The following is a 27,229-nucleotide window of genomic DNA, read 5'->3' on the forward strand; positions in this document are numbered from 1 at the left end:
TACCATGGTGTAAGGAAGTAATGAGGGACGCGGGTGGTGCTGTGGCTTAAACCACAGAGCCTAGGACTTGCAGATCAGAAGGTCAGCGGTTTGAAACCCTGCGATGGAGTGAGCTCCCATTGCTCGGTCCCTGCTCCTTTCAACCTAGCAGTTTGAAAGCACGTCAAAGTGCAAGTAGATAAATACCTTCCCAGCGGGAAGGTAAATGTTGTTTCCGTGCACTGCTCTGGTTCGCCAGAAGCGGCTTAGTCATGCTGGCCACATGACCCGGAAGCTGTACACCAGCTCCCTCAGCCAATAAAGCGAGATGAGCGCCGCAACCCCAGAGTCAGCCACGACTGGACCTAATGGTCAGGGGTCCCTTTACCTTTTAATGGAATTGCTATGGTCCTGGAAAGCCTTTCTCAACATTGGGTCCCCAGATGTTCTTGAACTACGACTCCTTTATTCCCTGAGCACTGGCCATGCTGACTAGGAATGATGGGAGTTGTAGTCCAACAACATCCAGGGTCACGAGGCTGAGAAAGGCTGGCCTTGGTGGTTATCAAAGGATGTGGGCACCACGTGACAGGGGAGAGTGGCAAGTGTGGCAGGAAGATCACATATTTTGGGAATAAAAAATTCCTTCCAGTAGCACCTTAAAGACCAACTAAGTTAGTTCTTGGTATGAGCTTTCGTGTGCATGCACACTTCTTCAGATACACTGAAACAGAAGTTGCCAGGCCCTTCTATATAGTGAGAAGGTGGGGAGGGGTATTACTCAGAAGGGTGGTGGGAATGGGAGATTGGCAGATAGCAGAGATGAGCCTGTTGACGACTCTTAACGACTGTAATAGGTCTTACAGGAAAAGGCAAGGGGTGAGAAGGTGAGAAATGGCTTAGTCATGTATAATGAGATAAGAATCCAATGTCTCTGTTCAGACCAGGTCTCTCCATGGTTTTAAGTTTGGTAATGAGTTGCAATTCAGCAGCTTCTCTTTCCAGTCTATTTCTGAAATTCCTTTGTAGTAAAACAACTACTTTGAGATCTTGTATAGAATGTCCTGGGAGATTGAAGTGTTCTCCTACTGGTTTCTCTGTTTTGTGATTCTTGATGTCAGAATGATTCACATTCTTTTGTAGCTGCAAGGTCTTACATTTTCTGGACGTCCCATGATCACATTTTAAAGTAGCTGTGCCATACAGGGGTGCCAAGTTGAATAAAATATTTGGGAGGGGGCAGGTATCACATGACATGGCACACACACACACACACACACACCCCCCAATTGAATCAACTTGGGGGGCCCCTCAAATATTTTATTGGGGGAGCCGAAAGGACCTTGGCCCCTAGCAGTGGGCTTCTATGGTACCCTAAGTTATAAACCAAGGCTGCTAGGTGTTTCTTATTGTTTTTCGGTGCGGTGCCAGCAAATTTCCATTCTGAAAGTGTGGCTGGACAAAAAAGCAACAACCCTGTTTTTTTGCTTTGTTTTTGTTTTGTACTGCTTTGTTTTGGACCTTATGTTTGTAATTTTTGTTGTAATTTTGCATATATATATATATATATATATATCCAAAATATAAGATAAAAAAACAAATAAAATAAAACCTACATACAGCAACAGTGTTTTGTGTTGTGTAGGCTCCTATGTGTTATGTGCAAATGGCTTTAGATACCTATTAGGTCCGTAAATTACCATATAGCATATATTCAACACAAAACACACACACACACACACACACACACACAGGAAACAGCAAAAGCATAGAATATATATATTCAATGCAAAATTACAACAAATTTCAATGCAAATTACAACAAATTACAAATTATATATATATAATATATATATATATATATAGGCAACAACAAAAGCATTGAATATATATATTCAACAAATTACAACAAATTTCAATGCAAATTACAACAAATTACAAATTATATATATATATAGGCAACAACAAAAGCATTGAATATATATATTCAATACAAAATCACAACAAATTTCAATGCAAATTACAACAAATATATAAAAAAGCAACAACCCTGACAACCACCGGTAGCTCTCTTTGCATCCAGCCTGCGCCCGGAACCCCCCTGGTTCCCCCAGGTGGGGCAGGACCCGCCCTTCCTCTGCTCCACCCACTGCGCCTTCTCACCGCCCGCCCGCCCGTCTCCGCAAAGGGAAGGACGCGGCTCCTCCCCCCGGCCAGGCGGAGGCAGCGCCCCGGGCATCTCCGGCGCCTCCTTCGGCGCTGGGCGCCCGGGCGCGCGGCGAGGTGCGGAGCTGTGCGCGCCGGGGACTGCGCTCTGCCATGGAGCCGGCGCCGCTGCTGCTGCTGCTGGGTGAGGATGGGGGGGGGGCTGTCGGGGTCCGCGGTGGGGCTGGAGGGGGGTCTTTCCCAGCGTGGTCCCTCACCTCTCTTCCCGGCCCTTTAAAGAGCTTCGCGGCAGGCAGACGTCCAACAGGTGCAGCCGCAAAGTTTGTGTTGCCAAACTGCTAGCTGCACCTGGGAAGAAAAAGGGACAAGGGCAGCTCCATTCCTTGCCTTCCTTTTCATGGAGGGGCCATAGAATTGTAGATGGGGCCATGAGGGCCATCTAGCCCAACCCTGTAATATTTTGCCCGAGGTAGTTCTCGAACCCAGGACCCTGAGATTAATAATAATAATAATTTTTATTTATACCCCACCCTCCCCAGCCAAGGCCAAGGTTTCAGGGCAGCTAACAAGCAATAATAAAAACAAGTTGAATGAATACAACTTTAAAAACAAGATTAAAATACAACATTAAAATATTAAAATGCAGCCTCGTCACAGGAGGAGAAAGGAAAAAGGAAAAAGAAAGGGGCTGATGCTCTACCGGTTGGGCTATATAATATCAGTCTCCCTGTCTGGGAGTCAGACCCTGGTCTGGTGTGTGACAGGCAGTGATACCACCAGCGCTTTATTTCTTTAAAAAATGTTTAGGGGTATTCTCGTTTTCCTACTCATTTTGAAATACTGCCCCTCAACGAGGCCAAACTTAGATTCACAAAAGGTTTAGGGGTATGCGTCTCCCCCCAGAAAAAAGCACTGCTTGCACTGTACTAGCAGGAGTACCTTTTAGTCTTACCTCCCCACCTCCTTGCAAGGGGTTCCTGAGCCTTTATGGTACCTATCAGGCAGAAATTCAGCAGGTGCAGTTTCACTTGATCCGTTTCTGCTTGTGGTGTCAGCAGCAGCACTGAGGGGTTTGTGGAAAGGACCAGGGGAAAAAAGCAGCGGTTGTGAAGTCTCTGGATGAAAGAGGTTAGTTGCATCAATCTGAGAACTTGTAGACGGGCTGGCAGAGCTGTGCGGAATGGAAAAGTGTGGTTGGCCGGAGTTTATGTCTTCTTTCCTAATATATATGACCATTGCTTCACTTCTTCTTCTTAAAAATATACATATTCCAGGGCTCATTTTGTATGCTACAAAGTCTGGTTGCTTGATCTTTGAGGCAAGCTGTGATCACTTAATGACAAGGAGGAAGGCACTCTGTGTATGATCAGATGCAGTTTTTAATTTAGTTCATTCTGGGACTCAGCCCTAAAACTAAAAGCACATTCTAGTTCTGAACTTACTTAAAGCACAAATCAACCCCAAACGGCTTGTTTAAGGAGAGGGGGATAAGCAGCACTAGCAGGAGAGATTTTATTTTATATATTATTATTTTTTGATGTATCAAGCTATGCCAGGCCAGCCGGGTTTGTTGCCCGTGCTGTGGCCGTGTCCATCAGGGTACCTACTGAACGGGGCCAGTTCTCTATATTTAGCTCTGTGTGTTTATTTTAGGATGCCTTAGAATCAACGGTAGTTCAGGGAATTTAAAAACAGACCGAGCCCCGGAGTGCTGGTGTTGTATATCACATGCAGTTTTAAATGGTTTTACAACCTTTCTTGCTTGAGAATGTTGCTGGATATATTATGTTTCTTTGCTGTAACGTGCAGGTGTACATTAACCTAGCTCTGTAATGTTAAACAAACTTATGTCAAAACCCACCAGCATTAAATAACGCAGCAAATTATTCCAAAGTTAATTGTGTTCTTTGCAGACTCATGGAACAGTTGCTTCCTAGAAACTAGTGCCGTTTACAATCCACAGAGGCTTAGCTCTCTATTTCCCTAGCTTACCTGTTGGAGAAGACTTGCAACATAAGCAGAATAACATGGGTAGGCAACCTAAGGCCTGGGGGGGGGCGGATCTGGCCCAATCACCTTCTCAATCCGGCCCGCGGACGGTCCGGGAATCAGCGTGCTTTTACATAAAATGTGTCCTTTTATTTAAAATGCATCTCTGGGTTATTTGTGGGGCCTGCCTGGTGTTTTTACATGAGTAGAATGTGGGCTTTTATTTAAAATGCATCTCTGGGTTATTTGTGGGGCATACAAATTGATTCATTTCCCCTCCCCAAAAATATATATTCCGGCCCCCCGCAAGGTCTGAGGGACAGTGGACTGGCCCCCTTGCTAAAAAAAGTTTGCTGACCTCTGCAGAATACGTAATCTTCAAGAACAACCATTCAGAGAGAAGAATATTATTCACTTCTGGATTTTGACAGTGAAGAGGGGTGAAAGGTGTGGGAAAAAACCATAACCCAAGTCCCAGAGAAGAAAGGGTGACATAAACTGGAAACATAAATAGGATGGGGGCCAGTGTCCAGTTACACCAGTCATTCTCACACACGCCCCAAGGACAATAGCACAGGGAATTTTGCTGAACTGGTGTCAACGTGAGCTGTGCCTCACACTCCATAACGTACAGCCTTCACGATGTCGCTGGTGTCAAAAGAACCACTGAGCTTCTGAGAACATAGTTTTACCCCGCCAAAGGCCGGCTCATCATGTGCCTTGGATTGTGAGGAGCTCTGGGAGATGCGCTCAGGGCAAAACTATATCCCATGAAGCAGCCGTGCTTCCAAGAAAGAGTCATTGGATAAGTCTGCCTTTTCATTTCATTTTCATTTCACTTTGGATTTGTAGACAGTGGTTATGCACGCTTTGGGTTATGAGCTCCGCTAACCGGGAAGTAGCTGCTCCTGGTTGCAAACTTTGCCCCAGGATGCGAACGGAAATCGCGCGCCAGAGGCAGACCCCATTAGCGAAAGTGCACCTCGGGATTAGAACGGTTTCAGCTTAAGAACGGACTTCCGGAACTAATTAAATTGATAACCAGAGGTACCACTGTACCGTCTTTCTATTTTACAGGTGAAACTTGAAAAATTAGAATATTGTGGAAAAGTTCATTTATTTCAGTAATTCAACTTAAAAGGTGAAACTAATACATGAGATAGACTCATGACATGCAAAGCGAGATATGTCAAACCTTTATTTGTTATAATTGTGATGATTATGGCTTTGCATGTCATGAGTCTATCTCATGTATTAGTTTCACCTTTTAAGTTGAATTACTGAAATAAATGAACTTTTCCACAATATTCTAATTTTTCAAGTTTCACCTGTACAGTACCCAAGGCGGTTTGCAAGCTGAAGAATCAAAGAATGTACACCTTTTAATAATCTAATCCAATACAAAAATGTGATAATAAAGCATAACTTTAAAATAAGCAACTTATATTAAATAAGTAATATTCAACAATCCATTAGAACAGTAAAGGTAAAGGGGCCCCTGACCATTAGGTCCAGTTGCGGACGACTCTGGGGTTATCTCGCTTTATTGGCCGAAGGAGCCGGCGTACAGCTTCTGGGTCATGTGGCCAGCATGACTAAGCCGCTTCTGGCAAACCAGAGCAGCGCACGGAAACGCCATTTTACCTTCTCGCCAGAGCGGTACCTATTTATCTACTTGCACTTTGACGTGCTTTCAAACTGCTAGGTTGGCAGGAGCAGGGACCGAGCAACGGGAGATCACCCCTTCGTGGGGATTTGAACCGGCAACCTTCTGATCGGCAAGTCCTAGGCTCTGTGGTTTAACCCACAGCGCCACCCGCGTCCCTTAAAGAAGATAAACAGGTCATAAAACCAAATTTAGACTTGAAATGTGGTTTGCACACTTGAGAGTAGCAAAGCTTCAAATACAGTAGGCATGTCCAAAGTCCGTTTCAGGGGCCTAATCCGGCCAGGGGTGATTTAATCCAGTCCCCATGGCAGTATATGTCCTGGGGTAAAATCCTTAAAAAAGCTTAGCAACTTCAATAAAAAAAAAAACCTCAAAAACTTTGGCGGGCTCTCAGGCATGTTCAATTCATCAAATCCGGCCCTCTTTGAAAAAAAGTTTGGGCACCCCTGAACAGGTATCAGCATGGCTGCTAATATCAGTGCAAATAAATTTGTTTAACCTGCCTTTTAATTAATTAAATAACTGCCCACATCATTAAAAAAAAAAAAAAACACCTTCAAAAGAGATGCCTTTTTTCAGATTTCGAAGGAAGCGTAAGACTACTACTGGCAATAAATTAATGCTAAAAAAGGGGGTTGTTCTTCTTTCAGAGGAACTTAAGAGTACCAAAACAGCTCCGTCGCTGGGCCATACTAAACAAGCAGCTAAAGCTCTTCCGGATTAATCTATCAATGAAGAGCCATGCTGGAACAAGACAGTAGCCCATCCAGTTCCCATCAGATGCCTATGGGAAATCTGTGGGCAGGAGCAGAAAGCAGTGGCATGTATCCCACCTGATTACTACAGTGGCACTCTCCCTACTTGTGAATTTTTCAGCAACTGGTATTCAGAGACCCCTTGCCTCCAACAGGGAAGGGAGAACACTGCCATAGCCTGTTGGAAGTTTGCATTCCTACCATTTCTACCTCGGAGCACTTGCTATCTAGAGGCTATTCATCAGAAGCAGGGAATAACCTGTAGAAAGGAAAGCACACTTTATTAAGGCAGGCGGACACTGGCCGCATCCCGCAGGGAAAGTGAGCAGAGCAGAGCAGAAAGGTATGTTTCTGTGCTAAGCTTAGAGTGCTGGTATCAGAACATTCCGGGAATTCTTCCGCCTCCAAAAAAATGTGATGCATATTCATCATTCAAAGTACAGTAAATGGCACAGAACTGGAAGATGTTCCAACTTTTAAATATGCCACCAATGTAATAATTTTCTAGGCAGTTAAAATGGTTTGCAGGATCTCTCAGTTGGTCATTCTTGATCAGTTAAACAAGAGCTCCAGCAAAGAAAATAAATAGCAGAGTGTGCTATGGTGCTTGCAGTTTATTTTTCTAAATCACCCTTAGATATATAACCCTTTTTTCTCTCAGGCGTGCGTTATGGCTTTTTCGGTATTAATCCCTTTCCCTCCAGCTGTCAAAACCCAGAACTGAACGCTCTTCTTCTTCCTCTCTGATTCGGAGTATTTTTTTTATAAAAAAACTTCTTTTATTTCAAATTCCCTCCAACATGGAAAACTGGCCCATGTCAACTACAAATCAAAATGCTGTCTAACGCATGTCATAAATGGAAAAAAACTAAGCAAAAATTGCATTGCATTTTAAAAAGTGAAATTGCAAACTCAATTAACACTTGAGTTGGCTTACAGAACTATTAGGTCTCTAAATTTTCCTAATGGCGCAATCGCATTTCCATTTTGAACGCTGATGTTCTCATGAGCGACTACTGTATATCTGTAGGTACACCAGCCTCATCGCAGGAAAACCTGACAATAGGTTTTTAAAAGCCTTTCTGTCCTGCAGATATTGTCAGTTTGCATGATGTTTCTCTCCAAGTATCAAATAAGGTAAATTTCTGCTCAGTGCTCATTCCTATCTCTCAGTTCCTAAGAATCAGATGTAGGTTCAGGGACTAAAGGTACACTGTCTCAAACAGGAGGTCCTTTGGTTTCCTTTTTCCAGATAAACAAGATGGGATAGCCTTTGCAAACTGTCTTACCAGTTCAATAGGACTGACTCCCATATATTGATGGGTGGATATTGCAAAATTCTTTCTCAGGATCACTATGATATTTGCATCAAACAAGTAAATTTACTGAATATAAAGAGATGAGCAGGAAGGTAAACGGCGCTTCCTTGCGCTGCTCTGGTTCGCCAGAAGCGGCTTAGTCATGCTGGCCACATGACCCGGAAGCTGCCTGCGGACAAACGCCGGCTCCCTCGGCCAGTAAAGCGAGATGAGCTCCGCAACCCCAGAGTCGGTCACGACTGGACCTAATGGCCAGGGGTCCCTTTACCTGTACTGTATTTGAAGCTTTGCTACTCTCAGGTGTGCAAACCACATTTCAAGTCTACATTTGGTTTTATGACCCGTTTATCTTCTTTAAAAAGCTGTCAGGTAATTTTTTTTGCGGGGAGGAATTTGTGTCTGTGTGTGTGTGTGTGTGTGTTTGTGTGTGTGTATGCATGCCTGCCTGTTGGGTACTTTTTAAATCAAATAAACCATCTGTATTTCATTCTTGATATAATCTAATTTCACAGACTTCTGGGTCTCAGAGCAAATGGATTAAATCATGGCTACAATCTTGCACCCAGAAATAAATCCCATTGAAGTCCATTGAAACAGGCCCCGGTGAAGGCCTCCCAGTCTGAGCTGGGAGGATGAAGTGTTCCCTTGAAGGCTTGAAAGTGCAAAGAGCCTTCCCCGCTTTTGTGTTCACCAACAATTGCTTTATTATTCTGGCTGCTGGTTAGCCGTCAAATCCATCCATTCTCATGCTGCTGCACAGCCAAGTTTTCTATCGGTAGATTCCATCTCAGGTTGAGCTTACCTGGTGTGTCAGAGAGCCCGGGATTAGATCATATCAGAAAGCTAAACGGAAGTGGTGATAGCTCAGTCAGTAGAGCATGAGACTCATAATCTCGGGGGTCATGGAAGAATGGCAGATGAAAGTGATGGACTACATGGAACTGGCGGAAATGACTGGCAGAATCCGAGACCAGGGAGAAGAGTCGGTGGAAGAAGATTGGAGGAAATTTAAAGACTATTTTCAGAAATATTGCAAAATTAAGGAATGTTAGAATGATGTTGGATTGAAGTTAAGTGGTTTCTAGCTGTAATGGTTTAAAAGAATATGGAAAGATTGGTTTTTTAATAGGTAAAAATTTAATGTTATAATATATTAAGATTAAAGATCAGGATAATAAGGAGGGAAAGGAATTGCTGAACTAATAAATTGAACTGGAATACAAAAAGGGGAGGTATGAGGAGGTCTGGGAAACAAGTAAATGAAAGATAAGTGATGTAAAGATGGAATTATTTTTAACTGTTTTTTATTTCCTATTTTTTCTTTTTTCTTTTTCATTATGTAATATTGTGAAAACTTTAATAAATATTTATAAAAACAAAAACATAATCTCGGGGGTCATGGGTTCAAGCCTAAGGTTGGGCAAAAAGATTCCTGCCTTGCAGGGGGTTGGACTAGATGACCCGTGTGGCCCCTTCCAACTCTACTGTTCTGTGATTCTGAGATAAGTTGTCATCAGTTTTCTCCTCTGTTGGGGGAGGGCATTTGGGCTGCTCTCCTGTTCTTCCATAGCCCTGGAGCTTTGGTTGATTTAAAAACCTTGGCCTCAGTTTGTTCTCGTTGGTTGCTGGTGGAAAAGTAGTGAATTAAAGAGGGAGAAATTCAAAGATGGGAAACGGGTATTATGATGCGATTAGAGTAAAGACTGTCCATTGGAAAAGGGTGGCTGGAGGCTGTCTTACTGTCACATAGCTTTTCCTGGGTCCAATGGATTCTACGGTCAAACCTCGGTTGTCGAATGTACAGTGGTACCTCGGGTTACAGATGCTTCAGGTTACAGACTCCGCTAACCCAGAAATAGTACTTGTTGTTTAGTCGTGTCCGACTCTTCGTGACCCCATGGACCAGAGCACGCCAGGCACTCCTGTCTTCCACTGCCTCCCACAGTTTGGTCAAACTCATGTTGGTAGCTTCAAGAACACTGTCCCACCATCTCGTCCTCTGCCATCCCCTTCTCCTTGTGCCCTCCATCCTTCCCAACATCAGGGTCTTTTCCAGGGAGTCTTCTCTTCTCATGAGGTGGCCAAAGTATTGGAGCCTCAGCTTCAGGATCTGTCCTTCCAGTGAGCACTCAGGGCTGATTTCCTTCAGAATGGAGAGGTTTGATCTTCTTGCAGTCCATGGGACTCTCAAGAGTCTCCTCCAGCACCATAATTCAAAAGCATCAATTCTTCGGCGATCAGCCTTCTTTATGGTCCAGCTCTCACTTCCATACATCACTACTGGGAAAACCATAGCTTTAACTATACGGACCTTTGTTGGCAAGGTGATGTCTCTGCTTTTTAAGATGCTGTATAGTACCTCTGGTTAAAAACTTTGCTTCAGGATGAGAACAGAAATCGCGCCGCTGCAGTGCGGCGGCAGCGGGAGCCCCATTAGCTAAAGTGGTGCTTCAGGTTAAGAACAGTTTCAGGTTAAGAACGGATCTCCAGAACGAATTATGTTCTTTTCCCGAGATTCCACTGTAATCTGTTCCAGAAGACCGTTGACTTCCAAAATGTATGACAACCAAAAACTGAGAGTGGAAGCCTCAATGCAATAGGGAAACTCAAAACAGAAACCATGTTGAACGTTTGCCTTCTGAAAATCGTTCGAAAACCAGACCAGTTACTTCCAGGTTTTAAGTGTTCGGGAGCCAAAACGTACGATAACAGAGGCATTCGGGAACCGAGGTTTGACTGTAGCAACTACCGTGGTACCTCGGGTTACAGGAGCTTCAGGTTACAGACTCCGCTAATCCAGAAATAGTACCTTGGGTTAAGAACTTTGCTTCAGGTTGAGAACAGAAATTGTATGGCGGCGGCGCGGCGGCAGCGGGAGGCCCCATTAGCTAAAGTGGTACCTCAGGTTAAGAACAGTTTCAGGTTAAGAATGGACCTCCAGAACGAATTAAGTTCTTAACCCAAAGTACCACTGTACAGCCTGGGCTGCAAATTCTTCATTTCTGAGCTAGGTGATGAAGTGGATTGTGGTGGAACAACTGTAGATGTTCCCAGACGGGACTGATAACCTGGATCCATGCTTGCTTGGGTTTGGAGATTGAATTAGCCTTGGCCGCCCTGATGGATTTTCTTAATAAAGAGAAGGACAGGGTCAGTATGGCCCTGATCTTTCTGCTCTATTTCTTGGTTTCCTTCTGGACAGACTCTGCAGGATGAATATTGATGGCTTGGTTCCTACCTGCAGGGTTGTGACCGGAGAGTAGCACTGGAGAGTGTTCTTCAGTCTCCTGTGTTTACACTATGGGTGGCGTTGTGGCCTAAACCACTGAGCCTCTTGGGCTTGCCGATCAGAAGATCGGCGGTTCGAATCCCTGCCACGGAGTGAGCTCCCATTGCTCTGTCCCAGCTCCTGCCAACTTAGCAGTTTGAAAGCACACCAATGCAAGTAGATAAATAGGTACCACTGCGGTGGGAAGGTAAATGCTGTTTCCGTGCCCTCTGGTTTCCGCCACTGTGTCCCGTTGCGCCAAAAGCGGTTTAGTCATGCTGGCCACATGTCCTGGAAAACTGTCTGCGGACAAACGCTGGCTCCCTTGGCCTGAAAGCGAGACGAGTGCCACAACCCCATAGTCACCTTTGACTGGACTTAACCATCCAGGGGTCCTTTACTTTTACTATTTGACTCCAATGCATGGTGGTGCCTGGCAAAACAAACATCATGGGTGTAAAGAGGTCCTTGAGATATATGTGTGTAATGTTTTTGCTTTCTCTCTCCCCACCCCCTCTGAAGGCTTTGCCATTTTCGACTGTGTGACTGGTGATGGCAATGGAACCGCTGAACAGGAAACAAAGAGGCTGTCGTGCAGCTACCCAAATGGAAATTGCACAGGTAACAATATGGATTATATGTGATGGTGCTATTCTAAACCCAGATCTACAGTACATTGCATGGTTAGCCACTCCCAGTCAATTGTCTCCTCCCACTCTCCCCAGCTAAGGGAAATCTCTACTGGCATAAGTTATTTTATTTACTTGTTGTTTAGTCGTTTAGTCGTGTCCGACTCTTCGTGACCCCATGGACCAGAGCACGCCAGGCACTCCTGTCTTCCACTGCCTCCCACAGTTTAGTTAAACTCATGCTGGTAGCTTCGAGAACACTGTCCAACCATCGCGTCCTCTGTCGTCCCCTTCTCCTTGTGCCCTCCACCTTTCCCAACATCAGGATCTATTCCAGGGAGTCTTGTCTTCTCATGAGGTGGCCAAAGTATTGGAGCCTCAACTTCAGGATCTGTCCTTCCAGTGAGCACCCAGGGCTGATTTCCTTCAGAATGGATCAGTTTGATCTTCTTGCAGTCCATGGGACTCTCAAGAGTCTCCTCCAGCACCATAATTCAAAAGCATCATTTCTTCGGCGATCAGCCTTCTTTATGGTCTAGCTCTCACTTCCATACATCACTACTGGGAAAACCATTTTATTTACTTATTATATGTAAATACCACTATTATCTTCAAAGCAGTTCAAGGTTGCTTGCATGGTTCTCCTCCTCTCCATTTCATCCTCACACAACCCTTTGAGGTAGTTTAGCCTAACAGATGGCAACTGGCCCAAGCTCACCCAGTGATCTTCATGGCTGAGTGGGGATTCGAACCATCGTTTCCAAGGCCATAGTCTGACACTCTTGCCATCATGCCACCCTGGTTTAAAAAGGAGAGGGGTGTGTGGAGAGCAAGGAATGAGTATACAGTGGTGCCTCGCAAGACGAAAAGAATCCGTTCTGTGATTCTCTTCGTCTAGCGGTTTTTTTGTCTTGCGAAGCAAGCCCATTGACGGATTAGCGGATTAGCGCTATTAGCACTATTAGCGGCTTATCTGCTGATCGGATCAGCTGATAAGCGGCTTAGCGGCTTAGAAAAAGGGGGGGAAAGGAAAAAAAAACCAGCAGGAACTCGCAAGACATTGTCGTCTTGCGAAGCAAGCCCATAGGAAATTCATTTTGCGAAGCACCTCCAAAACGGAAAACTCTTTCGTCTAGCAAGTTTTCCGTCTTGCGAGGCATTCGTCTTGCGGCACACCACTGTACAGTGGTACCTCGGGTTACATACGTTTCAGGTTACAGACTCCGCTAACCCAGAAATAGTGCTCCAGGTTAAGAACTTTCCTTCAGGATGAGAACAGAAATCGTGTTCTGGCGGCGCGGCGGCAACAGGAGGCCCCATTAGCTAAAGCGGTGCTTCAGGTTAAAAACAGTTTCAGGTTAAGTACGGACCTCCAGAACGAATTAAGTAATTAACCCGAGGTACCACTGTATTAAGGGCAGGGAGTTAAAAGTATAAATCATGGGTAGGCAGACTAAGGCCGGGGGCCAGATCTGGGCCAATCGCCTTCTAAATCCGGCCTGCGGACGGTCCGGGAATCAGCATGTTTTTACATGAGTAGAATGTGTCCTTTTATTTAAAATGCATCTCTGGGTTATTTGTGGGGCATACAAATTCATTCATTTCCCCCCTTCAAAATATAGTCCAACCCCCCCCCCCCAAGGTCTGAGGGACAGTGGACCGGCCCCCTGCTGAAAAGGTTTGCTGACCCCTGGTATAAATAATAACTATATGCAGGCTGCTTTCCTTATATCTTCTTGCTACTCTGTTACCTCCCACCTGAGTTATGCAAGTCTCATTTTAGTTTGGGATACCACTGCAAACTGACAGATTATTACTCATTCAAATGTCAACTGGAGATTAAAATGTTTAGAATTGTTTGGGGCCAAGATTGAGTTTGCTCTACTTTCTGCCCATGTCCAAATATAGCATTTTTTGTAGAATATATTCAAGGCCAGCAGGTATTTTTTCAGTTCAGGCTGAAATCACTCTAGTCTTCCTAGCAGCAAGAGTTATGGGCATCTGAAGTGAAGAGTCTTCATCTGAAATCACTGACAACATGAACCTTCCACAAGACCAAAGAGAGACGATCCTGCTCGTTTTGAAGCCATTTAGGTCAGAGGTAGAAACTGCGCTAGATCTCAGACTTCCAAATTGATTAAAATGTTGGTTCGCCTTTCCCACTAACGGTGAGCTCTTAATCAGTGCATTTAATTTAGTTAAAGCACATAGCCCTCCACCATCTCTTTGTCGTGAATGTCTGGATGGGAGTCCCCTTTTCCCATTCTTCGGAAGTACAATCACAGTGCGGGGGCTGCCCTTGAGACTGACCCAGAAACTCCAGCGGGTGCAGAATGCCGCGGCGAGACTCCTTACGGGGTCCTCGCTGCGGGATCACATTCACTCAGTGCTGTACCAGCTGCACTGGCTCCCGGTGGAGTACAGGATCAGGTTTAAGGTGCTGGTTTTAACCTTTAAAGCCCTATATGGCCTAGGACCCTCGTACCTACCGGACCGCCTCTCCTGGTATGTCCCACGGAGGACCTTACGGTCTTCAAACAAAAACATCTTGGAGGTCCTGGGCCACAGGGAGTTTAGGCTGGCCTCGACCAGGGCCTTTTCGCCTGTGGCCCCGGCCTGGTGGAACGCTCTGTCACAAGAGACTAGGGCCCTACGGGACTTGACATCTTTCCGCAGCGCCTGCAAGACAGAGCTGTTCCACCAGGCCTTTGGCCAAGGCACAGTCTGACCCCCTCCTTTGGTAATCCTCACAGAACTCTAGCCCAATGGTTGCCATTAATTTGATTTGAACTGATTTAATAATGAACTGATTTTAGAATGTTGTATCATTTTACTGTTGTTAGCCGCTCTGAGCCCGGCTTTGGCTGGGGCGGGCGGGATATAAATAAAATCATTTTATTATTAAACCACAGAGCCTAGGACTTGCTGATCAGTTGGTCGGTGGTTCAAATCCCCGCGACGGGGTGAGCTCCCGTTGCTCGGTCCCTGCTCCTGCCAACCTAGCAGTTTGAAAGCACGTCAAAGTGCAAGTAGATAAATAGGTACCACTCTGGCGGGAAGGTAAATGGTGTTTCCGTGTGCTGCTCTGGTTTGCCAGAAGCGGCTTAGTCCTGCTGGCCACATGACCCGGAAGCTGTACGCCGGCTCCCTCGGCCAATAAAGCGAGATGAGCGCCGCAACCCCAGAGTCGGTCACGACTGGACCTAATGGTCAGGGGTCCCTTTACCTTTACCTTTTACTCTTAAGGATCCCCCAGACTTCTAACCCAGACGTTATCTCTTCTCCTCCCTAACGTGTGTATTGCTATGATTCCTCCAGATGTCTAGAATAGGAGTCAATGCACAACATAAGAAGAGCCTGCAGGATCAGGCCAATGGGCCACCTAGTTTAGCACCCTGTTCTCACCGTAGCCTGTGGGAAACCAGCAAGCAGAATTCGAACACAAGAGCCCTTTTCCTCCTGTTGTTTCCGGCAACCAATATTCAGAAAGACTATTGCCTCCAAGCGTGGAAGCAGGGGACGGCCATCATGGCTCCCAGTACGTTTCCGAGCACAATTCAAAGTGTTGGTGCTGACCTTTAAAGCCCTAAATGGCCCAGTATATCTGAAGGAGCGTCTTCACCCCCATCGTTCAGCCTGGACACTGAGGTCCAGCTCTGAGGACCTTCTGGCAGTTCCCTCACTGCGAGTAGTGAGGTTACAGGGAACCAGGCACAGGGCCTTCTCGGTGGTGGCACCCGCTCTGTGGAACGCCCTCCCATCAGATGTCAAGGAAATAAACAACTATCTGACTTTTAGAAGGCATCTGAAGGTAGCCCTGTTTGGGGAAGTTTTAAACATTTGATGTTTTATTGTGTTTTTAATATTCTGTTGGGAGCCGCCCAGAGTGTCCTGTTGAGATGTGAACCTCTGGTGACCTTTGCACCGTCTCTTTGAAAATGCCCACTGTGGGAGATCTCCTCTGTCGAGAGTGGAGACTGTGTAATCTGCCACGGTACGGACTGCATTCTCCGCAGAGCGTCATTTAGTATTCAGCCTGGTAACACAATCCGCACAGCTAATCATTCTTTGGTAGTGAGGTTACAGGGAACCAGGCACAGGGCCTTCTCGGTGGTGGCACCCACCCTGTGGAATGCCCTCCCATCAGATGTCAAGGAAATAAACAACTATCTGACTTTTACTAGACATCTGAAGGCAGCCCTGTTTGGGGAAGTTTTTAACATTTGATGTTTTATCGTGTTTTTAATATTCTGTTGGGAGCCGCCCAGAGTTTCTTGTTGAGATGTGAACCTCTGGTGACCTGTTTCCCTTGCCTTTGCACCGTCTCTTTGAAAATGCCCACTGTGAGAGATCTCCTCTGTCGAGAGTGGAGACTGTGTAATCTGCCACGGTACGGACTGCATTCTTCGCAGAGCGTCATTTAGTATTCAGCCTGGTAACACAATCCGCACAGCTAATCATTCTATTGTAGCAGCATTAACTTTTAACCCCTGTGATGATAGTTCCCGGAGTGGAACGGAGCCGAGTTTTCTGTTCTCTTGTGCTGTTGGGTTTCCAAAGAGTCTGGCGCAGAGCATTCAAGGCTTCATAGTTCAATTTTCAGGTGCCTCAGCCTTCATGAATAGTAGATGGAGCTGATACTTTACATGTGGCAAGCACAAAGGGGTATCCTCAAGCAGATGTAGATAGTGGCAGCGGGGCCTACTCCACTGGGATGAATGGGGCACTGCCCCACCTACCCCTTGCATGCCTCCTTGTCAGGTGTGCGTGCAGGAGCCAGGCCCGGTGACCAATAGGACTTTGCAGGACTGGGGCCTTTCTAAGTTTGTTCTGAAGAGGCAAGGCACGGCCGCACAGGTGAGGCCAATTAGTAACTCACAGCACTTGGTGGCAAGAGCCGGGAAGGGATATAAGGTCAGCATTTTCCCTTCGGCTCTTTGCCACAGCAACATGTTCCCTGCCTTGCTGTGTTTGACTCCTTGCTTCTTGATCCTCAATCCCCTGACTTCTTGACTCCTTGCTTCCTGACCCTCGGACCCTTGACTTCTTGACTCCCGGCCCTCTAACCCTCAGACACTTGGCTTCCTGACTCCTGGTTTCTGGACTCTCGTTCCTTCTCCCACCCTGCCATCTTGCCCCCAGGCCCGACGTCCCCAGCCGGGACTTCGATCACCCATGAACCGGACCATGACACTCCTGTTCTTAGTAGGAACAGCTAGTCTAGGGTGGTGGCATGGGGGGCCAGCTTCTTCCTCCTTACTCTCAATGTTGCCCTTGGGAAATCAGCAGGGGAGAGGGTGGGGATGGACCTAGATAGCTCACTCGGTAAAGCATGAGATTCTCAACTCCAGGGTCGTGGGTTTCAGCCCCACATTGCCCTAAAAGAAGAATAAGAAGAATAAGAATATCTTTATTGTCATTGCCCCCTTCGGGGACAACGAAATTACTTGACTGCTCCATAAAAACACTAATTAAACAATACAGTATAATACAGCAAGGGAGATTAGATGACTTTCAAAGTCCGGGCTTCCCATTCAGGGCCGAGATCGCTCTGGAGAAGAAGCTGTTCTTAAGACGGCTCGTTCTTGTCTTCATCGTCCTGTATCTCCGTCCCGATGGCAGGAGCTCGAAGAGACAGTGACCAGGATGCGATGGATCTTTTACTATGTCCAGTGCCTTCCTATGGCACCTTGTGGCATAAATCTGCTCTAAGGTGGAGAGTGGGCAGCCAGCAATGCTCTCTGCTGCCTTAACAACCCTGCACAACCCCATCCTGTCCTGGGCAGTCCAGCTTCCGTACCACACACATAAGCCATAAGTGAGCACGCTCTCAATGGCACAGTGATAGAAGGCAAGCAGCAGTTTCTGCGGAAGATGGTTTTTCCTTAGTATTCTCAAAAAGTACAGTCTCTGCTGCGCCTTCTTCACAAGCCCCCTTGTGTTGACACTCCAGGACAGATCCTCTTGTAATTCAATGCCCAGAAATCCGAACGTTGTTACCCTCTCCACACAGACCCCATCAATCAAAAGTGGCTGGACGTTGCTCTTCTCTGATCTAAAAGATCCCTGCATTGTGGGGGGTTGGGCTAGATGACCACTGGGGTCCCTTCCAACTCTACAATTCTATGATTCCTAGAGTGACAAGCTCTGCCTGTCATTGGCTCTGGCGCCACCTACTGTTGGCCACCACGTGGGTTAGCCGCTCGGGTGCACGGAGCGGCGCGCGTGCCCTGCAGCCAGGAGCAGAACAAGCTGCCCACAGGGGCAGAGAGAGCCGACGATAGCGGACATTCGGTGTGCAGCCCGCTCACGACTCCTAAGCCTCCCTCAGCTGTCAAAACGAAGGGGGAAGGGGAGAATGCCGCTGGCAAAGTGGTGCAGTTCCCCCCTTGCCCGACGGCTCAGCGTAGGCTTTTGAATCACGGGTAAAGGGCGTACAAATGTCACCCCCCTCAGCGAAGACACCCGGGGTGGACTGCCCCCACCGCCCCTTCCTCCGCCCCGGTATGTTGTTGTTGTTTAGTCGGTTAGTCGTGTCCAACTCTTCATGACCCCATGGACCAGAGCACGCCAGGCACTCCTGTCTTCCACTGCCTCCCGCAGTTTGGTCAAACTCATGCTGGTAGCTTCGAGAACACTGTCCAACCATCTCATCCTCTGTTGTCCCCTTCTCCTTGTGCCCTCCATCTTTCCCAACATCAGGGTCTTTTCCAGGGAGTCTTCTCTTCTCATGAGGTGGCCAAAGTATTGGAGCCTCAGCTTCATGATCTGTCCTTCCAGTGAGCACCCAGGGCTGATTTCCTTCAGAATGGATAGGTGTGATCTTCTTGCAGTCCATGGGACTCTCAAGAGTCTCCTCCAGCACCATAATTCAAAAGCATCAATTCTTTGGCGATCAGCCTGCTTTCTGGTCCAGCTCTCACTTCCATACATCACCACTGGGAAAACCATAGCTTTAACTATACGGACCTTTGTTGGCAAGGTGATGTCTCTGCTTTTTAAGAGACCGCCCTTATAAAGCATATAGCTTTTTGCCTCCTTTCCAAAGCCCAGCACCTCACTTAACCTGGCTTTGAGTCCTGCACAAAAAGACCTGAAGGTCCCGAGTTGGACTTCCCTGCCCTAATTTATCTCCCTTTTTTTATTTCCAGGCGGCACCACAGGACTGAGGTGGAGAGGGCATTTTTCGAAATGTCCTGAGGAGTACAAGCACTACTGCATCAAGGGAAGATGCCGTTACGTTGCAGCAGAACAGATTCCGGCATGCGTGTACGTCGACTTTCCGAAGTAGAGAGAAAGGCGTCACTTGTCCGCTGTTGAATTCTGGCATGACAGGCTCTCTGGAAATGGAGAGCCTTTTCTTCGTCAGCTTGCCTTTCAGTTCTGGGCTTATTCCAGAGCATGGGTAGGCAACCTAAGGCCCGCGGGCCGGATCCGGCCCAATTGCCTTCTCAATCCGGCCCACGGATGGTCCGGGAATCAGCATGTTTTTACATGAGTAGAACGTGTCCTTTTATTTAAAATGCATCCTTGGGTTATTTGTGGGGCATAGGAATTCGTTCATTTTCCCCCTTCAAAATATAGTCCGGCCCCCCCATAAGGGCTGAGGGACGGTGGACCGGCCCATGGCTGAAAAAGGTTGCTGACCCCTGTTCCAGAACATCAGAATATTTGGAAAAGCATATTGCCACCACTGCTGCTGAAATGCAGAGGTGAAGATGTCAAGTCTCCCCCCAGTTTAATATCAGTCAGTGACCAGAATTTTTGTAGTCAGGTGAGGATCCCTGTTTCTGCCAGGGTGGATTTGATTTGAATCAAATTGATTTAAATCACTCGTCAGTAAGACTTGATTTAAATAATATTTTTACAAAAAGACTTATTCTTGCTGGTATAATCTTAATATTTACAAGCAGATGAAGTGTCATTTTTGGAATAATGAATTTTCAGAGTGGCTTATACAGTTATATAAAAATTACTGATTTGATTATACAGTTATATAAAAATTACTGATATACTATTAGAAATACAATAATTATGAAATTATTGTGAGGTTTAATAAGTTAACTATTTATATTTTGACCTAATAGGTATCAAAAGCCATTTGCTCTTAACAAAATATGTATTTTTATCAAAGTAATTGTTGAACTGAAACACAGTTAAGAAGTCCATGCAGAATGTAGGCACCCTATATATGGAACTGAGCAAACCAGTGATATTTTAGGGAGCAGGCTAGCAATTGGGGCTCATTACTTACATCATAGGGACGCGGGTGGTGCTGTGGGTTAAACCACAGAGCCTAGGACTTGCCGATCAGAAGGTTGACAGTTCGAATCCCCGCGACGGGGTGAGCTCCCGTTGCTCGGTCCCTGCTCCTGCCAACCTAGCAGTTCGAAAGCACGTCAAAGTGCAAGTAGATAAATAGGTACCACTCCGGCGGGAAGGTAAACGGCGTTTCCGTGCGCTGCTCTGGTTTGCCAGAAGCGGCTTAGTCATGCTGGCCACATGACCCGGAAGCTGTATGCCGGCTCCCTCGGCCAATAAAGCGAGATGAGCGCCGCAACCCCAGAGTCGGCCACGACTGGACCTAATGGTCAGGGGTCCCTTTACCCTTTACTTACTTACATCATAGGAGCCTACACCACACAAAACACTGTTGCTGTGTGTAGGTTTTATTTTATTTGTTTTTTATCTTATATTTTGGTAATGAACATCAGATTTTTTTCCCTTTACATTTTTTGGGGGCCCCCAAGAGAGTGGGGCCATAAGCTATAGCTTTTTTTAGCTTATATGTAAATCCGGCATTGGTGGGGCCCATTGGTGTGCATTGACACAATGCCCTTTGCGTCTCACAACCCTCACTTCTCCTTTCCCTCCTTTACAGCTGCGAGAAAGGCTACACCGGCGCAAGGTGCGAGAGGTTGGATCTGTTTTACTTGCGAGGGGATGAAGGTCAGATTGTGGTGATGTCTTTGATAGGTGTGATGGTGACGCTCATCGTCCTGACTGCCTGTATATGCACCTGCGCTCAGTAAGTATGCCGACCCGAAAGCACAGAGAGTCAATTCTGGTGTTTTGGGTCTTTTACACGAATAGCAGTACAGTGGACACGCGAACGTGATCCGTGTGGGATGCTGTGGCATTTGCCTCCTAGGATGGGTCATAAGGAAAGGGTTAAAATAGGTGTGATGTGATTGGCCGGTGAGAATGCAAGGGGGGAATAAAAGTTAGAGTGGGAGGTTTTGAAAGTCAGTTGAGGTTTGGGAGTTGAGAGTTGAGGTTTGGGAGTTGAATAAGGAAGAGGGAGGTTTAGGTGTGGGTTGGTAGAGTTGTATTGTGAGAGAGTGGGAGGAATTGTTAGGTGGAGTCTGATAGATAGTTGGTATAATCAGTTTGGAGTTGTTAGGAACTAAGAACAAGAAACTGACAAGAGAAAAATTAACTGAAACCATACGCTTGTTCCTACATTTAAAAATAAACCTGATTATTTATTTATGTTAACAACTGACTGGACTCCGTGTGTCCCCGTGAGATATGGGGTGGTAGCAGCAGCCGAAAAAGCAATTGCAGTGGCGGCACAGGGTCAATTGACCATCAAACGTCTGGGGGCCCTGTGTGTGACCGCCACAGATGCATATTTGCAACCTGCAGTGTTCGCAACCCGCGTCTGCACGCGTGCGGATTGCGATTCAGCGCTTCTGCACACGCGCAAAGTGCAATTTAGCACTTCTGCACATGCACGACCGCTGAAACCAGGAAGTAACCCATTCCGGTACTTCCGGGTTTCGGCGGTCCACAACCCAAAAAATCGCAACCTGAAGCGGCTGTAACCCGAGGTATGACTGTACAGTCATGCCTTGAAAGTCGATCAGAATCCGTTCCTGGAAGTCCGTTCAACTTTGCAAACGTTCGGAAGCCAAGGTGCGGCTTCCGATTGGCTGCAGGAAGTTCCTGCAGCCAATTGGAACCCGCGTCGGATGTTCGGGTCCCAAAGAACGTTCGCAAACTGGAACACTCACTTCCAGGTTTGCTGAGTTTCGGGGGTCAAAACGTTCGATTTGCAAGGCGTTCGACTTCTGAGGTAAAACTGTAAACGGTTCCTAATGCTCCAAAAGTAGCTATATAATATTATTTCTAAAAGGGGAAATGTTGGTTGTCTCTTTTCAAGTCAGCTGTCTAGGCCTTGGTTTCCAAACCCAGGACCAACAAGTCACCCCAATCTGAAACCCACTTTTAATTTTTGGCTTCTCCCCCCCCCCCCCAGCTAAAGGTAAGGGGACCCCTGACCATTAGGTCCAGTTGTGACCGACTCTGGGGTTGCGGCGCTCATCTCGCTTTACTGGTCGACGGAGCTGGCGTACAGCTTCCGGGTCATGTGGCCAGCATGACTAAGCCGCTTCTGGCGAACCAGAGCAGCGCACGGAAATGCCGTTTACCTTCCCACCAGAGCGGTACCTATTTATCTACTTGCACTTTGATGTGCTTTCAAACTGCTAGGTTGGCAGGAGCAGGGACTGAACAACAGAGTTCACCCCATCGCAGGGATTCGAACTGCCGACCTTCTGATCGGCAAGCTCCCCTACTGTACCCTAAATCTGAGGGGGTAGTTTATGCCTTCTTCAGGCAGATCCCTCTCAAGGAAGCCACATTTCAAACAACCTGAATAAAGCAAGGATTGCAACTTGCTCTTAGGCCTCATCCAGACTTCCTTTTGTGCCATGTTTCTAGCTACGTGTTTCTGTGTTTGTTTGTTTGCTTGCTTGTTTTGTCTCTGTCCTTTTCCCAGAAAAACTCATGTTTTACCCTTGAATCAGTGCAAATATCAGTCTGATTTTCTGCAGATTGCTGTTTGCTTCGATTCGGTGGTAAAGTGTGGGTTTTCCTGGGAAAAGTGCTGGGACAAAACAAAAAAACCACCTCAGACATGGAGCTTTACACAGGCTGAGACCCTACCTGCCCGCGGACTGTCTCGCCAGAGTGGTGCATGCTCTAGTTATCTTCTGCTTGGACTACTGCAATGCGCTCTACGTGGGGCTACCTTTGAAGATAATCTTTACAGCTAATCCAAAATGCGGCAGCTAGACTGGTGACTGGGAGCAGCCACCCAGACCATATAACACTGGTCCTGAAAGAGCTACATTGGCTCCCAGTACGTTTCCGGGCACAATTGAAAGTGTTGGTGCTGACCTTTAAAGCCCTAAATGGCCTCGGCCCAGTCTACCTGAAGGAGCGTCTCCACCCCCATCGTTCAGCCCGAACACTGAGGTCCAGCTCTGAGGGCCTTCTGGTGGTTCCCTTACTGCGAGAAGTGAGGTTACATGGAACCAGGCAGTGGGCCTTCTTGGTAGTGGCGCCCGCCCTGTGGAACCCCCTCCCACCAGATGTCAAGGAGATAAACAACTATCTGACTTTTAGAAGACATCTGAAAGCAGCCCTGTTTAGGGAAGCTTTTAATGTTTGATGTTTTTTCGTGTTTTTAATATTCTGTTGGGAGCTGCCCAAAGTGGCTGGGGAAACCCAGCCAGATGGGTGGGATAATAATAATAATAATAATAATAATAATAATAATAATAATAATAATAATAATAATATATTAAGTGTGGACCTTTGCCTGAAAAGTGCAGCTCAAAAGGTGAGCCCTTAGGCAGCATTCTGATCCCTGACTGAACTCTTTTGTGTCTCTTGCCTGTACGCAAACAAAGCCCTCCTGAGGCTGGATTGGATAAGCTAACAGTCAGTGGTGTGAGGTCAGTAGACCGGGGAACTAGGCTAGTCTCTTAAATCTTCACCTGGCACCTCATCCCCAAAGCCCGAGAAGATTCTGCCCAGCTTAGGGAGAGAGGTGTGATGCGACTCTGACCCTAACTGTCCTCCTAGGAAAAATGTCACCGCAAGCCTCTGTTAACAGCGCCCTCTTGGGCTTGCTGGTCGGAAGGTCGGCGGTTCGAATCTCCATGACGGGGTGAGCTCCCGTTGCTCTGTCCCACCTAGAAATTCAAAAGCATGCCAGTGCAAGTAGATAAATAGGTACTACTGCGGCGGGAAGTTAAATGGCGTTTCCGTGCGCTCTGACACTCGCCCCAGTCCTCCGTGCACCAGTAGCGGTTTAGTCATGCTGGCCACATGACCCGGAAAACTGTCTGTGGACAAACGCCGGCTCCCTTGGCCTGAAAGCGAAATGAGTGCTGCAACCCCATAGTTGCCTTTGACTGGACTTAACCATCCAGGGGTCCTTTCCCTTTCCCTTTTATTCCTCTGAGTGGCTAATAACGATGGTTCCTTCCTCAAAGGTAAAGGGACCCCTGACACTTAAGTCCAGTCGTGGCCGACTCTGGGGTTGCGGCGCCCATCTCGCTTTATTGGCCGAGGGAGCCGGCGTACAGCTTCTGGGTCATGTGGCCAGCATGACTAAGCCGCTTCTGGCAAACCAGAGCAGAGCACGGAAACGCTGTTTACCTTCCCGCTGGAGCGGTACCTATTTATCTACTTGCACTTTGACGTGCTTTCGAACTGCTAGGTTGGCAGGAGCTGGGACCGAGCAACGGGAGCTCACCCCGCTGCGGGGATTCAAACCGCCGACCTTCTGATCGGCAAGTCGTAGGCTCTGTGGTTTAACCCATAGCGCCACCCGCGTCACATTCCTTCCTCAAAGTCTTCCACAGTTATGTGGCAAAATGAAGCATATAACACTACTTTGGCCTAACTTGCGAGTTACCACATGATGGCTCATTGTATTCCTTTGACTTCTGTGGGGTTTGAATACTATGGCAACGGTCTGCTTAGTTGCCAAAGCACAACAGGTTTTGTCACTGATTTCATTTGGAGAAAGCACTTGCTTTCTTACTTGGGAATGTACCGTATTTTTCGTCCTATAGGACGCACTTTTTCCCCTCCAAAAATGAAGGGGAAATCTGGGTGCGTCCTATGGGGCGAATGCAGGCTTTTGCTGAAGCTTGGAGAGCAAGAGGGGTCGGTGCGCACCGACCCCTCTCTCTCTCCAGGCTTCAGGAAGACATCCGCAGCGCGGGGAGCCCTGCAGGAATTCCCCGCAGGGCTCCCCACGCTGCGGATAGCAGCCTGCCGCCCAGCGCGAGGGGCGCCCTGAATCAGAGCACCCCTCGCGCCGGGCAGACATCCGCAGTGTGGGGAGCCTTGCAGGAGTTCCCCGCAGGGCTCCCCACCCTGCAGATAGCAGCCTGCCGCCCGGCGCGAGCGGCGCCCTGAAGCAGAGCACCCCTCAGCCGGGCAGACATCCGCAGTGTGGGGAGCCTTGCAGGAGTTCCCCGCAAGGCTCCCCACACTGCGGATAGCAGCCTGCTGCCCAGCGCGAGGGGCGCCCTGAAGCAGAGCGCCCCCCGCGCCCGGCAGACATCCGCAGTGTGGGGAGCCTTGCAGGAGTTCCCCGCAGGGCTCCCCAAGCTGCGGATAGCAGCCTGCCGTCCGGTGGGCGGGGCGCCCTGATGCAGAGCGCCCCTTGCGCCGGGCAGACATCGGCCAGCCCCACAAGCTCGGGGGACTGCAGGGAGGCGCAGCGCCGCCATCCCGCTGTTCCTCGACCTGGTTCGGTTTCCCCGACCTGCTTTTGGGGGGGAAATAAAGGAATTCCCCCCCCCTTTATTTCCCCCCCAAAAAACTAGGTGCGTCCTATGGGACAAAAAATACGGTACTTGAAAAGATGATCTAGATTTATTAGAAATAAAATACGTTTAAGGTGCATGTGTTGCAGTGGTGCGTGTTTCTCTGTTCTAATTTTACGGACTAGATGTGCGCTTAATGACACATATTTGCAAATTGTTTTTCAAGTTACTGTAAAAAAAGGCGCAGGAAGAGGAGAGAGGAAGAAATGATGACATTTGAGAAGAGGCTGCCTATTAAAACAGATGATATTCTAGAGACAGACATTGCATGAAGGTATTTACTTCTTCGCTTGCTTTGCTTATTTGAAATGGTTGGGCTAGCTTGTTTGTCTTCAAATCAACTGAGCTCAGGCTAGTCAACGTTTTCCTAAAATACGAGCGGGGGCTCATTATGTTCTAGCTAACTCCAGATTTCTAACTATGGGAAGGCACAGTTAAGCATGTATTTTAGGAGATTCAGATTGTGTACACATTATGCTTTACTCTGACTCCAGTGCATAGCCTTTGCTGGTGTTTGAAACTAGAGTACACAAGATGTTAGCCTCAATCCATCTGCATCCTGCCGTTTCTTGAGAAATACAGTGGTACCTCAGGTTACATACGCTTCAGGTTACATACGCTTCAGGTTACAGACTCCGCTAACCCAGAAATACTGCTTCAGGTTAAGAACTTTGCTTCAGGATGAGAACAGAAATTGTGCTCCAGCGGCGCGGCAGCAGCAGGAGGCCCCATTAGCTAAAGTGGGGCTTCAGGTTAAGAACAGTTTCAGGTTAAGAACGGACCTCTGGAACGAATTAAGTACTTAACCCGAGGTACCACTGTACTGCTGATTGATTCACATTCGCTCAAACCAGCTTCCACCCAATTCAAAAACTTAAGCTGAGGTGTGTACAGTTTAGACATCCATTGCACATGTGCAGATGACAGCGTCATTGAATAGGAGTTGTGGGTGGTTGTGGAATTGCATGACTTGTGGGATAATGACCATTGGCATGATTCTGTAAAATGATGGGAGGAGGAAGGATGGGACCCAAATTTATTAAGAACACAGTCCTCCAAACCTGGAAATGACTGCAGTGAACACAGTGGAGCTTGTTTCTGCTTAGTGTTGTTCTGCACGGTAAAAAATCCTGACTGAATTACTTTCTCTTTTTACCCCGCAGGTTGTCAAAAGGTGCTTGCAGTCAGGTTCCATACTTTCCAGTGCCCTTTTCATCTTGACGGAACTCATGAGGGCTAGTGACTTGAAAACCAATGTGGCTAAATGGATGCAGGTGTAATAATTGCTGTGCGTTTGTGACTTGATTCTGTGAAAAAAATCAGGAGGAATTGTCTACCATGGGAAAAACAGGAATTTCCAGAAGCACATAATGGATTTTCACAGGGCTGCTTTTCATATCCCCTTCAGTGCTTCAATAACCCACTTTGAATTTGCCAGCATGGAAGAGAAGCAGGAATTTTTATATATATAAATATTACAGGAATTGATGTAATAATCTGTAGTATTTTTATGTACAGCAGAATTCGTGAACCAAAGTGTGCCTTTAGGAGCAAATGTAAATGCCGATGAGGTCTGGATGTTGTATTTATACAAATAGCTGCAGCTTTGATTGATGATATAATGTTTGTTTTTTTTTATTTTACGTGGCAAGGATGTTTTCTGTTGGCTGTTTCGAGCGCAGCTGACCCCTTGCTTTGCTTTAAAAAAGAGAGTTGCATTGTAACTGTAGTAATGAGAATTTGGAAAGTGTAAATTTCCCTTTTCTGTGTGTCTTGTCTCTTAGATATTTGAAAAACACAAAAGGTAGATGATTTTTTTGT

General features: G+C 47.0%; 1 protein-coding gene and 1 long non-coding RNA gene across 2 annotated transcripts in view; one reads left to right on the forward strand and one right to left on the reverse strand.

The window, feature by feature from the left end:
* LOC308571492 overlaps positions 1 to 27,229 on the reverse strand; it is a 116,865-nt gene that overhangs the window by 88,561 nt on the left and 1,075 nt on the right. The window lies entirely within an intron of this gene.
* BTC (betacellulin) lies at positions 5 to 27,177 on the forward strand (the record flags this gene model as incomplete). Its single annotated transcript, XM_081165533.1, has 7 exons — positions 5 to 9; positions 2,094 to 2,329; positions 11,668 to 11,766; positions 18,926 to 19,043; positions 20,656 to 20,802; positions 25,575 to 25,682; positions 26,572 to 27,177. The coding sequence occupies 6 exons, from the start codon at positions 5 to 7 to the stop codon at positions 25,678 to 25,680; spliced, it is 711 nt and encodes a 236-aa protein (XP_081021659.1). The 3' UTR covers positions 25,681 to 25,682; positions 26,572 to 27,177.

This window comes from Podarcis bocagei (genome assembly GCF_964188305.1).
Source record: "Podarcis bocagei genome assembly, chromosome: 13".
NCBI lineage: Eukaryota > Metazoa > Chordata > Lepidosauria > Squamata > Lacertidae > Podarcis > Podarcis bocagei.